Source organism: Panicum virgatum, chromosome 1K, assembly GCF_016808335.1.
Source record: "Panicum virgatum strain AP13 chromosome 1K, P.virgatum_v5, whole genome shotgun sequence".
Taxonomy (NCBI): domain Eukaryota; kingdom Viridiplantae; phylum Streptophyta; class Magnoliopsida; order Poales; family Poaceae; genus Panicum; species Panicum virgatum.
This window is the reverse complement of record NC_053136.1, coordinates 1,166,472-1,180,652: the sequence shown is the minus strand read 5'-3', so window position 1 is coordinate 1,180,652 and position 14,181 is coordinate 1,166,472. Positions and strand designations below refer to the sequence as shown.

Sequence of the window (14,181 nt, the reverse complement as noted above, 5' to 3'; positions counted from 1 at the left end):
TGATCAGGTTAATTGTTGCAGCTGCAGTGGTACGTAAGTTACTGGTGATCTGGCATTTGTGGCCGGCTGGCATGCAAGTTGACCGAGAGATGTATGTATGTCACACCTCCACCTCTGTCCAACTTTATTGGAAGGACGCGCTTTTGGTTGGCTCTCATCTTTACTTTTTCCCTTTTTGCCCCCGCTTCGATCCTTCTAAGGTGACAACAAAACGTGTGGTCCACTTTGTGGCACGTGCACAACAGCAAAAGAGAAGAATGAATAACTAGGTGGTAAAGTGTGTAGTCTACGTCAGTCTCTTCTGTTCTCCTTTTTCTTTCAACCGTTTGCCTACCTGCTTGCACATAAAACTTATGCTGATATTTCACTCTATATTTCTATTTAGCTAATATTGTCGCTCTATATTTGACTACACTCCAACAGACTAGTCAAATCTCACTCTTTATATATCCAGCTATACTCTCTCCTCTCTACAACTCATTGACATGTACTCCCTCTATCCCTAAATATAAGACGTTCTGGAGTTTTTAGAACAGATTATGGTTGTGTAGAAAAGACTCTCCTATCCCTAATTATTAAACATTGGAACTCTATTTGGATAATTAAATATGTGCTAATTAAAATAGCATGTCCTTACTCATGCACCACTCCCACATGCGCCACCCTACATATGGCCGCATGCACGTCTATCTATTGGAAAAGACCCGAAAACGATGCACAATCAAGATGGTTAGGTACACTCTCAACCCAGGATGCCTTACATTTGAGTACAAAATTTAAACTCTAGAATGACCTACATTTTAGGATAAATCTGAACGAGTGGGCCCACAACGCCATCCACCATCCCCTCCTCCAACCTCATCCTTGGCGGCCGGCAGCGCACCGAGCCCTGATTCGGTTCCACTACCGCCTCCGGTGCCGCCACCGGTGCCGACTCCTCCTCCTCGCTCGCTCCAGACTCCACGGCAGGTAGGGGCACGTTCTCCATAGCAGTGGCGCTCCGGGGCGTGGGTCATGTACCTCCCACGTGTCCGGCAGTGGTAGTCGGCGATGTCGAGTGGTTCGACGAGGAGCTGGTAGAAGCAAGCAACAGTCACCCACTTGGCACGCCGGTGGAAGTTGTGCGGGAGAACTGGTGGCCCAGCTTTGTTGGCCTTGCTAAACTTTTTGGTCGATCGACACTGCTTGAACGCGTTGTAGTATCCCAACTCGCATGAGCGAGGGGCGATGATGGAGCACGCGGGGGAGAACAACTCGAGGTTTAAGCTGGCGAGAATGTACTGCCGATGGAGCAAATGTATGCAGCTCGAGGTTTAAGGGGGTTGGGGGTGGCGACGGCAGAGTTGTGGGCGCAAAGAATCGACCGATCGATGATCAGGAGAGGCGTACGTGAGCACACGTAACCACACCCCTGACCATCTCTCTCTCTCTCTCTCTCTCTGCTAGTAGACTGCTAGCTGCAATAATCCGATCCCTCTCCTGATTATTCATTCGCTGTCTAATCAACAAATTGCTTAATTAATCTTGCTCTCCATCGCCAAGTCCCTCCCTCTATCTTTAATTTGTAAACAGTGGAGTATGTCTCTATTACTACATTAATTATATTAGTCTCTCACTCTCTCTGATTTGTATATCTTCAATCCTGGCAAGTGCCCACACGGTCGACGGTGGTGTCCACGTATATACTACTCACTCTTTTTAATATAATTACAAGTAAAATTTCCTTTCTGGATACATAGTTTTATTTTTTTAGTATAATAAAAATAACGTATAATTTGTAATGGAGAAACACAATATATATAGTCAACTATATTTAAAGCTAGCTAGCTGCTAGGTGGCCTGCACCACCGATTCGATCTTTCAAAAAAAAAATCTTGGCAGTACAGCAGGGTAGCTTTTTTTTTATCTCTCCTCCAAGTGCTTGTGTGTGGGCCACTGCTACCCCACTTCCTTGTTCGATCCTATCTCTCTTCTTATCCACTCTGCATGCATCATCGATTGCGTGCATGCTTCTGTGTCACGTCCGTGCGGCATCGATCGAGGATCTACCAGGCCTAGACAGCAATTTAATGTTGCAAAAAAATTAACTAAGATTAAGAGGTGGACGCATCTTTTTTTTGCGAGTGAGGCGGTGGATATTAATTAAGACTTGGGTATGTGTATGATGGAGTTTGTTGTTTCAAGTCCTGGATCATCACCTCAGCTCCAAATACTGTAAAGTATTAGCGTCGCTCACAAAACTAAAAAGGATCTAGTCCAAGCCCATAACATCCACTTGCATTGGCTGCCGTACGTACCTGTCAATAGTGTAACCACCAAAACACTTGGACGCACTCGGATCTCATATCTAAAGCGTAATTTAGCAACCAAATTTAGGTCCTACGTGTGGGTATCTTGTACATAGAATAAAATATTAATTATTAACTGGGTTAGTATTGTTTGTACAACAAGATTACTCATTCATTAGCCGCGCAAAGCTCCTTTTTCCCAATTTCCTTCATGCATATATACATGGTGGTTAAAGAGATTATTATATACTAATATCCCTTCAAAATCACGTGTGCACAAAAATATCTCTTTTTTCTTGAAAACCCCCCAAAATTAGCTCTCGTAATCAGCTAAAAATCAATATTGATGGGAATAAATCACACTTGTGCATTCTCTAGTTCTTTATTTTTTTTTAAAAAAAATGTCTGCCTCTTCCTTTTTCATAATAAAGAAAATGCATATACCCGACCGACCACTGATACATCAAACTTTTAAGAGAACGATCCAATGCCACAAATATAAACTAAAAAATATATAATGTACTAGTCTTTACACAAGACCACCGGGCAGACAACAAGCACCCCAACTAATATTAGTATTAATGATCCAAACTAATCGGAACACACGCACAATACACAAGTTCTTGATTCTTCAGCTCGCTGGCTGGCCTAACTAACTAAATAGCCACGCACGGCAAGGCTAGCTGTACCTCTTCTGCTCCACTTGGTTTGCTCCGACGACATGCATGACCGCCACAGCTCCAACCACAGAAACCTTCCAACCTCCCAAAACCTCTCCTTGTCTTCCCATTGGCCGGCTAGCAACTGTGGCTGCCCACAGCACCACACATCTTCTCTTTCTCTCTCTACCTCTCTGTCGATAGATGTTCATCTGTCTCTCTCTCTCTCTCTCTAGGCCTGGGTCGTTTGGGGAGCAAGTGCTAGTACGACTCAAGTAATTAAAGCAAGACTAGCCCCGGCCGATCCAGCCCCCAAAACTAACAAGAGGCACCAAACCAAAACCAAGAAAAAAACAAACTTTCCCATGCATCATTATTCAGCAAAGAAAAGATTGTAGAACACAGCTAGCACATACACACACACACACACCACGAACAGGAAGCAAGCAGATGAGCTGGTAGCTAGATATATACAGACTAGTACAAACAATCCAGCTGCAATGCCCGGCTATGAGGAGGTCTAGTCCATGAGCAACCCCTCTTATCCGGCCTCGTCCAGCAGCGCCGCCGCTCAGCATCCCCAAGAGACGACCTTGCAGCAGCAAGATCAGCAATCCGCCGGAGGAGCCAGCCAGGCCGCCGGCATTACTCTCCCCCCTGCTGCAGCTGCAGCGTTCGCCGACGACAAGGACGACAACGCCGAGCTGTCGCCTCCGCGGTGCGAATGGGAGTTCCGGCTGGCGGCCACCGTGCCGTCCACCGCCCTGCCGGGGGCGTCCGACGCCATCGGCAGCGTCGACTTCGACCCCACCGGCCGCCTCCTCGCCACCGGCGGCATCGCCCGGAGGATCCGGCTGTACGACGTGGCCTCCCTGCTGCTGGTGGATAGCGGCAGCGACGACACCATCGCCGGCCCCGGCCCCGCGGCGTGCATCTGCGTGCCGGCGAAGCTGAGCAGCGTGCGGTGGCGCCCGGCCGGCGCGGCGGCGGTGGGGTGCGGCGACTACGACGGCGTGGTGACGGAGTACGACGTGGAGCGCGGCGTGGCGGCGTGGGAGCGCGACGAGCACGCGGGGCGGCGCGTGTGGTCGCTGGACTACGCGCCCCCCGGCGGCGCGGCGGCCATGGCGGCGTCCGGGTCGGACGACTGCACGGCGCACGTGTGGGACCCGCGCGCCCCGTCGGCGGGCTGGGCCACCGCGCGCGCGGGCGGCGCCGTGCTGTGCGTGGAGTTCGACCCCTCGGGCGCGCCGCAGCTGGCCATCGGCTCGGCGGACCGGCGCGCGGTGGTGTACGACGTCCGCGCGCTGGGCCGCGGCGCCGTCGCCTCGATGGACGGCCACGGGCGCGCCGTGACGTACGTGCGGTGGGCGGGCGCCGTGGCCGGGGCGGCGCGGCGGGTGGTGACGTCGGCGGCGGACGGGACCCACCGGCTGTGGGAGTGGGGCGGCCCCGCGGCGGCGGCGGCGCGGGAGGTGCGGTCGTACAGCGGCCACGCGAGCGCGCGGAGCTTCGTGGGGATGGGGGTGTGGCGCGGCGCGGGCCTCGTGGCCAGCGGCTCCGAGTCCAACCACGTCTTCGTCTACGACCTCCGGTGGGCCAAGCCCCTCTGGGTACACCCCTTCGTCGGAGGGGCCCGCGGCCCAGCCACTGCTGGTGGTGGTGGTGGGTTCGTCAGCGCGGTGGCGTGGCGACAGGGCGGCGACCACGACGGCGGCGGCGCGCTGGTCGCCGGCGGGTCGGACGGCGTGCTCCAGATGTTCAAGTGCCATCGGCGGAAGGCGGCCGGGGACGGCGACGACGCTTCTCTTCTCATGTGACACTGTTGCTTTGCTTGTGTTTTTCTTTGTCTCTCCCTTTTTATTATTTGTTTATATTTTTTTTCCTTTTCTTTCGGACAAAGAAAAGAAAAGAAGAATTGAGCGACGAGGGTAAGTACATGTTAGACTGAAATTAAATGAGCGGATAAAAGGGGAGTACAGAAGAGAGATCGATGATGCTGAAGATTATTCTTTTTCTTTTTTTCTTTTTTCTTTTTCTGGGCGATTATGCACGCATCATCCCTGACAATGTACTGATCTATTTTTTAATGAATAATAAGAAATACCATGATGACACGATTATTTATTTATCAAATTCCGTGAAGAATTCACTCTACACATATGCTTCTGTTTGCTTGCATTTGCATTGTTGTAACTTGGGCTGTGTTTAGTTTTCCATTTTTGGAATTTTGAAAGTGAATCTTTTAATATTTGAAGTACTAAATATAGGCTAATTACAAAACTAATTACCGAACTCGTCTGTAAACTACGAGACAAATCTAATGAGTCTAATTAATCTATTATTAGAGCATGCTTACTGTAGTTTTAATGTAGCAATTTAGTGTCTAATCACGGCCTAATTAGATTCATTAATTCGTCTCGCGATTTACAGTCCATTTGTGTAATGCGATTTTTTTCCAACTATATTTAATACACCATGCAAGCGATTTACAATTTTTTTTAGAATTTTAAAGTTTGAAACTAAACACGGCCTTGGTATGCTTCCATTTGCATTTGCATTGCACGAGCTCATCATTTATGAGGCGTTTCGCTCTGTTGTTAATTGCACGTGCATCGTACTTCGGTTCTACAGCAACAACGCAGTACGGATTTCTACTCCAAACTGAAAAAATGAACCTGCCTGTCATGCCCTTGCTACATTGTTTTTTTAAAAAAAACAAACGATGTGCTGTACTACATGGGCCTATGTAGTTTTTTTTTGAAACTACATGGGCCTATGTAGTTACTCCTGCTGTGTGCTGTCCAGCAACATCAGCCAGTGGACTAGGCCTCCAATTGGGCCTTAGGGTTCGGTTCTTTAGGCCTGTTCTAATAGAAGGCCAAATTTCTGCAGCCCATGCAGGCCCAAACTCGAAACCCTAAGGCTGCCTCTCGTCATCCCCGCCGCGACTTCCTTCTTCCTTCTCTACCACCTCGGCGGCGGCCTCTCTCTTCCTCGTCCTTCCACCACACGCAGGCGGCAGGCCATCGAGGTGAGCTTACTGCGCCTGCGTCCTCCGGAACCCTAGCGCGCGCGCGGGGCGCGTGAGATCCTTCTCCCTCCTCGCGGGACTGAGGCGTCGCGCTGCTGTTCTCCGCGCAGATGTCGTCGGCGGAGGCGAAGGCGGCGGCGGTGCCGGAGTCGGTGCTGCGGAAGCGCAAGCGCGGGGACCAGTGGGCGGCGGACAAGAAGGAGAAGGCGCTCGCGGACAGGAAGAAGGCGCTCGAGAGCCGCAAGGCCATCTTCGCGCGCGCCGAGCAGTACGCGCAGGAGTACGACGCGCAGGTGAGCGATCCCACGTTCCCATCTGTGTCCAAGCCCCTCCCTTCGTGCCGCGTTGCGCGGCCTGGATGCTTGCGACTGGTATTTGATGGGACGGCGCACAGTTTAGTTTTGGAGGATTTGGTGAACACCGAGTACCTTGCTGATTACAAGTGCTATGATTTATGATAATATAATGCCGATTCTTGACGGGGATATGGTTGCTGATTTTTAGACCAATTGTTAATTAGGCTTTGTTTATTCAGTTAGAAATGTCCTAATGGATTTTTTTTCGTTATGTGCAGGAGAAGGAGCTTGTGCAGCTCAAGCGTGAGGCCCGGCTCAAGGGTGGGTTCTATGTGAGCCCTGAGGCCAAGCTTCTGTTTGTGATCCGCATCCGTGGGTATGAAGCCGTCCTCATAGCACTTGCTGATCCGCTTGCTGTGCTGAAATGCTAATTTTTGGCGAATTTGATGTGTAGTATCAATGCCATGCACCCTAAGACCCGCAAGATCCTGCAGCTCCTGCGTTTGAGGCAGATCTTCAATGGTGTTTTCCTCAAGGTTAACAAGGCCACCATTAACATGCTGCGCAGGGTGGAGCCATACGTTGCGTATGGGTAAGTTCAAATCTGAGCATGTTCTGTTTTCCAAATTTAGCTGCTTCGACCTTGTATCTAAGAATATGGCACATTTCAAATGTGTAAACAGAAATTGTTGCAATCCTTCACATCGCAGACCAGTAGTAACTCTTTAGGTTTCTGTTAGTGTGGCTGGCACACTTTACTATTATGATGTTTAAAATGCCTGGTTTCTGTAATCGGTTGTGGTATGTACCTGGACCGTGGTGTTGTGACATGAATTCAGTAGAAAGATTTGAGGTCTTTATGAATCTTCTGGTTCTGGAGAAAGGCCTAAACTTTTGTCATTATTCTTGTCCTTATCTATCCAGTTAGTGGTTCTGAATTCAAAGATTAGTAAACATTCTGTCTATTTGTTCAGTCGGAACCTTGCTGTCTTTTATTGGCATACTGAGTTACTGACACGATGTTGATGTGTACACTTCCAGATTTAGATTGATTACGTGTAATGCTACATGACTCAGCCCTTTTGTGCCTACTGCGAAAATCTAGTTCGTATTAGGTGCTTTAACGTCTGGATCATAAAGCTGAGTCACCAGAGTCATGGATATTACTAGATACCTATTGTCATAGCGTGTTGATGTTTCAGTTCCTCTGTATTTTAAGTATCAATGATTTAAATGCTTCTATATAGCCTGAAACATCTAGTATTTTATCTTCAGGTATCCAAACCTGAAGAGTGTAAGGGAATTGATTTACAAGAGGGGTTATGGAAAGCTGAACAAGCAGAGGATTCCTCTGAGCTACAACAATGTCATTGAGGAGGTTTGCCATCTTTTGTTGTTGCATTCTGCTGATATATGCATATCAGTTTGAATCTAACTCATTTTTTTCTAATCCCTGCCTGCCAGGGCCTCGGGAACCACAACATCATCTGCATCGAGGATCTTGTCCATGAGATCATGACCGTTGGTCCACATTTCAAGGAGGCCAACAACTTCCTGTGGCCATTCAAGCTGAAGGCACCACTTGGTGGCCTGAAGAAGAGGAACCACTATGTCGAGGGTGGTGATGCTGGTAACCGCGAGAACTACATCAACGAGCTCCTCAAGAGGATGAACTAGGCTCCTGTGAGATTGATCTAGATCTGAGAAGTTGTTTTCCTCTAGGGAGCCATGTCAGGTAATGGCAGATATGAAACTTTGATGTTCCAAACAGAATGTAGAACTTGGCTCTTTCACAGCGAGACTTCCAATAGGAAATCTGTACTGTTTATGCATGCGGAAATATTTGTGTCTATCCACTCATGTTGCCATTCCTGTACGTGTTGTGATGTTCGAATCACTTTCACCCACCATCATCTAAGTAAGCCATCAGTTAATGATCAGCATCCCATCACTGTCTAGATGGACTTTGTATTTTGGAGTGCTTGCTGCGTTAGCCTGCAAGGTCAACCTATAATTGCATCAGAACTTGCACTGTCACCGAAAATCGGGTTATTGGTGAAATCGATTGACTGTACTATGTCAATCTACGTCACCGCATGCAAATGATGTCACGGATGAAAGGTGTCCACGTTGTTGCAGTCCCTTTTCCTGTGTTGTCTCTGTGTTGGAAGGAAATAATTGATGTATTCCTCTAAACTCTAGATGGGTGGGTATATATAGACCTATACATGGGCCTTTATACATGGGCTCAATATACTCCAACACCCCCCCGCAGTCTAAACTACCGGCGCAACGGTGTTCAAGATTGGACAACAAGAAAGCCAACACCCTCCCGCAGTCTGAACAACCGGCACAGCAGTGTTCAAGACTGTACAAGAAGAGAGTACAAATGGCAAATACCCCCCCAGCCACAACTAGCCACCGGCAAACTGGAGTGAAACTCCGAGAAGGTCGAGGAGGACAGTCCTTTGGTGAAGATGTCAGCAAACTGGGAGGTAGTCGGGACATGGAGTACCCGAACATCGCCGATGGCAAACGAAGTGTAGGTCGATCACCACATGCTTCGTCCGCTGATACTGGACGGGGTTGGTGGAGAGATACACGGCGCTGACGTTGTCGCAGTAGACGAGCATGCTCTTGGCGAGCGGGCTGTGGAGCTCCGCGAAGAGCTGTCGTAGTTAGGACGCCTCCGCCACGCCGTTAGCGACAGCACGGTACTCCGCCTCGGCACTGGAGCGGGAGACAACCGGCTGCCGCTTGGACGACCAAGAGACCAGGTTGCCGAATCCTTCACAGTAAGACCAGAAGAGTCAAATTCGATAGGACATGAGTTGTCAGCAGTAAACTGGCGAATAGAAAGAAGGTTGTAAACCATTTGAGGAGCAATAAGAACGTTAGGAAGACAAGGAGCAGAACCCACGGCGGTGATAGGAAGGCAAGACCCATCACCAACTATGATAGAAGAAGGACAAGAAGGGTGTGGGGGTCGGACAGAAGAGAGCATACCAGCATCAGGAGTGGTGCGGAACGAGGCACCCGAGTCAGCAATCCACTCGGTCCTGGCCGGCGGCGTCAGTCCCATGGTGCTGAAGGACTGTGCCAGAGCTGCCTGGTCCCACCCCCATGCCAGGTCGGCTGCAGGCCGGGCTGAGCGGGCGGGGTCCAGGACGGCGCGAAGAGTGGAGCAGCGCCATTGAACATGGCCGCCGGCTGGAGCTGAGGACGAGGCCCCCCTCCCGGACCCTAGAACGGCCACATCGAGATGCGCCCTGACCATGGGTTGCTGAAGGATGGCCAGTGCGTACCTCCAGGGGTAGGGGCAGGAGCCGGAGCCGGCGGAGTCGGCGCGCCCCGACGGCCCCCACCGGTACCGGTACCCCCAGAACCAGAAGTAGAGCCACCAGTGCCACCACGCCCCCCCCCCCCGGCGACGTCCACGACCCCCCCCCCCACACACACCTCCGGTCTGCCCGGCGGGAGCAGCACCAAGGAGAGAGGTGGCAGGGCGGAGGAAGCCGGTGGAGCAGCGACGAGCGCGTTGGAGGTGGACGAGGACGATTCGGGCGCGAGACCCCTGGTGATCTCCTCGAGGGCGAGGTCGTTCCGGACCTGCAGGAAGGAGGGGAAGGGCCTCTGCCAGGCGATCCAACTCTTCAGGTGGTCGTAGGTGCTGCTCAGGCCCCGCAGGACATTGAGCACCAAGACCCGATCGGACACCGGATCCCCAAGGTCGTGAAGAGCATCGGCCATGCCCTTCATCCTCCGGCAGTACTCACCGACGGAGAGGCCCCCCTGCACGAAGGTGCGGAAGGTGGCGTCGAGCTGGAGGGCGCGGTACTCGGCGTTACCGAGGAACTGTCCCTCGAGCACCATCCAAACCTGCCGCGCAGTGTCGCCGTGGGTCCTGACGAGGTCCTGAAGATCTAGGGAGATGGTCCCGAAGATCCAGGACATGGCGACGCTATCGAGGCGCAGCCACGCCTTGTCCTGCGCCTCGATCGGCGTGTCGAGGAGGATGTGGTCGTTGAGGGCGTAGCGGCGGAGGGCGAGCAGGACCTGGTCCCGCCAGCGTCCGGAGGAGGAGGACGTCGGGTCTAGGAGGACGGTGACCAGAGCCCTGATGTTCTGGACACCGGCGGCTTGGAGGTGGAGCTGGGCGACCATGGGGTCAGTCGGGTCGTACCGGGCTCCAGATCCAGCTGGCGGGCCACCGCAGGAGGAAGAGGCGCCGGGCTCGTGGTCGACGGGCAGCTGGCCGGAGGAGACGCGGAGGAAGCGCTTCGCCTCGGCGACCCGGAGCGCGGAGGCGTCGGTCGTGGCGCGCTCGCGCTCCCAGGTGAGGGCAGCCACATGGACCCGCTCCTGGGCCGCCAAGGCCTCCGACTTGGCGGCGAGGAGGGCCGCGGCGAGAGTGGCGTAGGCCTGCTGCCCGCGGAGGGCGGCGGCGGAGAGCGGCACATTCGCGGGCGACATCCCGAGCCCGGTCCACGCGTCATCAGGCGCGGCGTCGGCGGCAGGCTGCTTGCCCACGGCGACAGCGGCGCGGTGGTCTGCGGCGACGGCAGTGGGATCCCGTAGCACCTGCGCCGTGGCCTGCAGGGCGGTTGGATCGACGCCCGCGGCCTGCAGCAGCGCAGGACGGCCGGATCGACGGCGGTGGCGCGCTGGGCACCAGCGCGGGCGCTCTGGGCGGCGGCCGCAGCTGCAGCAGCGTCGGCCGTGGGCCGCTGCGTCTCGGGCTGCACTTGCAGCGCCTGCTGCAGGGAGGCGGCAGCTGGGCACCAGCAGAGCTCAGCGATTGCTGCAGGGTAGGCGGCTGCTGGGCGCCAGCAGAGCTCAGCGCCTGCTGCAAGGGAGGCGGCAGCTGGGCGGCGGCGCTCCCCCCTGCACCTGCACCCGCGGCGGCGGCGGCAGCATCTGCGGGATCCGCGGCGGCCCCATCCGGCGGCGGCAGGGAGGAGACTAGGGCGGCGGGCGGCCTGGGCCCGGCACCCGCGCCCGCGCCAGCTGCTGCAGCGGCGGCGGCGACGGGCTGCAGGGCGGCAGCAGGCCAGATCTGCGGCCCAGGCAGAGGAGGGGAGGGCGCCAGCAGAGCTCAGCGCCTGCTGCGCGGTAGCAGAGGAAGATGAGGGGAGGGGAGGGAAGGAGGAAGGGGAGAGGAGGGACGGCGCCTGGGTATGTAGGAGGAGAAAAAAAAGAATCTAGGCTGATACCATGTTGGAAGGAAATAATTGATGTATTCCTCAAAAACTTATATGGGCGGGTATATATTGACCTATACATGGACCTCTATACATGGGCTCAATATACTCCAACACTCTGTTCTGCCATGGCCGGTTGGTTTTGATGAACTCATGCTTGTTTGGATGCTGATTCCCAAAGATGTAAATTCGTTTCGTCATGGCTGACGCACAATCGGAGCACTCGTGTGGCTACTGAATAATAGCTGTGACATATCCCCTTTTTCTTCTCAGATGTATAAAACAAGTAGATTTATGTGATCTGCATTGGCTTGAGAACTTGTGAGAAATGAGTCTGCTCGTACATGGATGGCCTCATCTCCTCCACTTTGGGCTTTGGGCACCGCCCTTGGCGCAGGCAGGCATGCTAGGATAATGCACCTGCACACACTTGGATAAGCTTTTCTTTGCTTGCCTTTTGTTTTCCGAGACCAGAAATGGCGTTCTTGCAAAGGCATAATCACCAAGGCAATCTCAGCAATGCTGTTTCCTAGTTACTATGCTCCAGCATTAGATAGACAAAAACCACAGGATCAATGGCAAAATTACCTATTTTTCAGCTCTAATATGCATTGCATAAACTCGTTTTTTTTCCTGCTTCCAAATATTCTTTTTGACGAACACAACATCACAACCCCAAACTGTCATTGCAATGTCACTTGTTCTTCATCATTCAAGAACAAAGTCACCATGATTCGTATTTGGGCACAGATGTCCACTTAGCCCTCCACTCAAGAGCCACAACACGGCCTAATTATTCTAGCATACATGCTTAGCAAGATGACATAGTTTTCTCCGCACCCCCTACTTAATTCTGCAAAGATATACTGACAATTTGCAGTGACGGCAGCCTTGATTATTCGGCGCGTATGTCCTCGTATGAGCTGGACCTGCGTATACAATCACCCCATCTCGCCTGCCCCTCTGTGGATTATAATTCTCAAGCAAGCAAGCATTGACTTGCATCCTATCATTGCAAGTACAGATGAGCCCCAGTGCATGTTCCTAGTGGCATTGTTTAGTCCCCGGCATATTTTGCACATCACCATTGTTTCCGTGTTCTTTTATTCGTCGGCGAGCTTTAAATCAAATCGTTTCTCATATTTACTTTGCATTCTAGATGGATGGATGTGACAAGAAGAACAAAAAGTCTTGCTGCTCAGGAAGTTGTTAACTGGGGTGTGGAGTTCAGACTTCAGAGGGCTCCCATTCAGCCAAAAGATTCCTCATATCATCCCTCCATTCAGAGCAATGCAGATAGTTTAACCAGTTGCTCATAATTTTATAGTGCAAGATGCGAAACTGTATGACGATTAGGTGTTTGTCCACATGCAGCTGTGCCCAAGTCAATTTGCCAACAATTATAGTTTTGCCTAGCTTCTTCTAGTTTATAGCTGTCGGCTAATGTTTAGAAAGGATTCTTTTGATTTTTCTCGTAACCAAATCGCCGTGTTTGATGCTGAGACAGAAAACAAGAGGGGATTAGGACGCCCCTTGAGTTGAGATCACATGGAATTGTCCTCTCTTGTAGGACATGGTTGCGTATTAAAATAGGACAGAGATATCAAGCATGATAGGCACCTTTGATAATCATGCCATATTATTAGCTACCTCTAATTCTTTCTACGCACTGGATAACAAATTTCTGCTAATATGTGTCTCTCTTATATGGGGTTAACTATAGCTACTCACTGGATCATGCCTCTTTGTTTTCGGTTCGCGTGCCTTGCGAGCTTGAGCTCATGTTTCAGTCCTTAAGAGAAGGTGTGGTTGCCAGGTATATACACTTGTTGAATCTTATTACTGTACCAGTATAGATGTGACACTTGATTGCGGGTGACAGTTGGCGAGGAAGAAACTGCAGGAGTGATCTGCGTTGATTCAACTTGGTTAACCTTCAGAAGATTCTAACAATTTCTTGCATTCTGTAGCAGAACAGCCTATGGGAAACTTCCATTTGTAAATATCGAGGTCAATCCCACATTCTCACTTCAGCATAGTTACCGGTCGTCATTAGTTTAAATATTTACATCAAAATCTAGCCGAATTCTGTAATTGCTCCCTCTTAATTATGGATCGTGAATGTCCGTAGTTTAACAACATACATAACTTCCAAATCTAAAGGATTTACAGGCAATTGTGTTTGAACCTCATCCATCATGTAGCAGTGTCGACATCGGTTCATCTGTCATTATACAGAAGGTCTTTTCTCTTTCCCAAGTGAAGAACTTAAGAACAAGGAAAGAGAAAAAGTAGTGCCTGCACTTAGATTTGAAAACAACTACTGCCAGGAAAGGACAAGAACATCAGAGTTCATTATGCTTAAGTTGTCAGACTGAAACCATTAGTTATCCTGAAATTGAGCATCACATCATCACTTACCAGTATTCAAGCCAAGTTCATGAAATAGAGGCTGATGTATCACCAAAGGAAAAGGACACCGGTTTACGCACTATATGAAGTTATGACCACACAAAAAATGCGTAAGCCGAACTGATTAGGAGCTCTGAGCAAACCATTCTGCCAACTCAATTGCTCTGACCTTCTTAATGAAAAACGTGCCCAGGCACGGTCGCGAAAAAAAAACTCAATTGCTCTGACATTGGGTGAAAACAGCACCGTGATTGGCATCCAAGCTTCCCATCATTGTTGGTGTGTGCTTCC

At 51.3% G+C, this 14,181-nt stretch overlaps 2 protein-coding genes across 2 annotated transcripts; both read left to right on the top strand.

The window, feature by feature from the left end:
* The first annotated feature begins 3,008 nt into the window (after nucleotides 1-3,008).
* Nucleotides 3,009-5,076, top strand: LOC120697318 (WD repeat-containing protein RUP2-like). Its single transcript, XM_039980527.1, has one exon. It carries the CDS (start codon nucleotides 3,475-3,477, stop codon nucleotides 4,765-4,767), a length of 1,293 nt encoding a protein of 430 aa, XP_039836461.1. The 5' UTR covers nucleotides 3,009-3,474; the 3' UTR covers nucleotides 4,768-5,076.
* Nucleotides 5,077-5,853: 777 nt separating this feature from the next.
* Nucleotides 5,854-8,217, top strand: LOC120697236 (60S ribosomal protein L7-3-like). The gene is made up of 6 exons (XM_039980426.1): nucleotides 5,854-5,981; nucleotides 6,092-6,274; nucleotides 6,556-6,653; nucleotides 6,732-6,869; nucleotides 7,553-7,655; nucleotides 7,742-8,217. Exons 2-6 carry the CDS (start codon nucleotides 6,092-6,094, stop codon nucleotides 7,952-7,954), a joined length of 735 nt encoding a protein of 244 aa, XP_039836360.1. The 5' UTR covers nucleotides 5,854-5,981; the 3' UTR covers nucleotides 7,955-8,217.
* The last annotated feature ends 5,964 nt before the right edge of the window (nucleotides 8,218-14,181 follow it).

Excerpts from the sequence above, each read along its gene's own strand:
- LOC120697318 (XM_039980527.1), top strand. The coding sequence starts at position 3,475 with ATGAGCAACCCCTCTTATCCGGCCTCGTCCAGCAGCGCCGCCGCTCAG.
- LOC120697236 (XM_039980426.1), top strand. The coding sequence starts at position 6,092 with ATGTCGTCGGCGGAGGCGAAGGCGGCGGCGGTGCCGGAGTCGGTGCTG. Across the intron at positions 6,654-6,731 it reads TTTGTGATCCGCATCCGTGG|TATCAATGCCATGCACCCTA; the intron begins GTATGAAGCCGT and ends TTTGATGTGTAG. Across the intron at positions 6,870-7,552 it reads GAGCCATACGTTGCGTATGG|GTATCCAAACCTGAAGAGTG; the intron begins GTAAGTTCAAAT and ends TTTTATCTTCAG.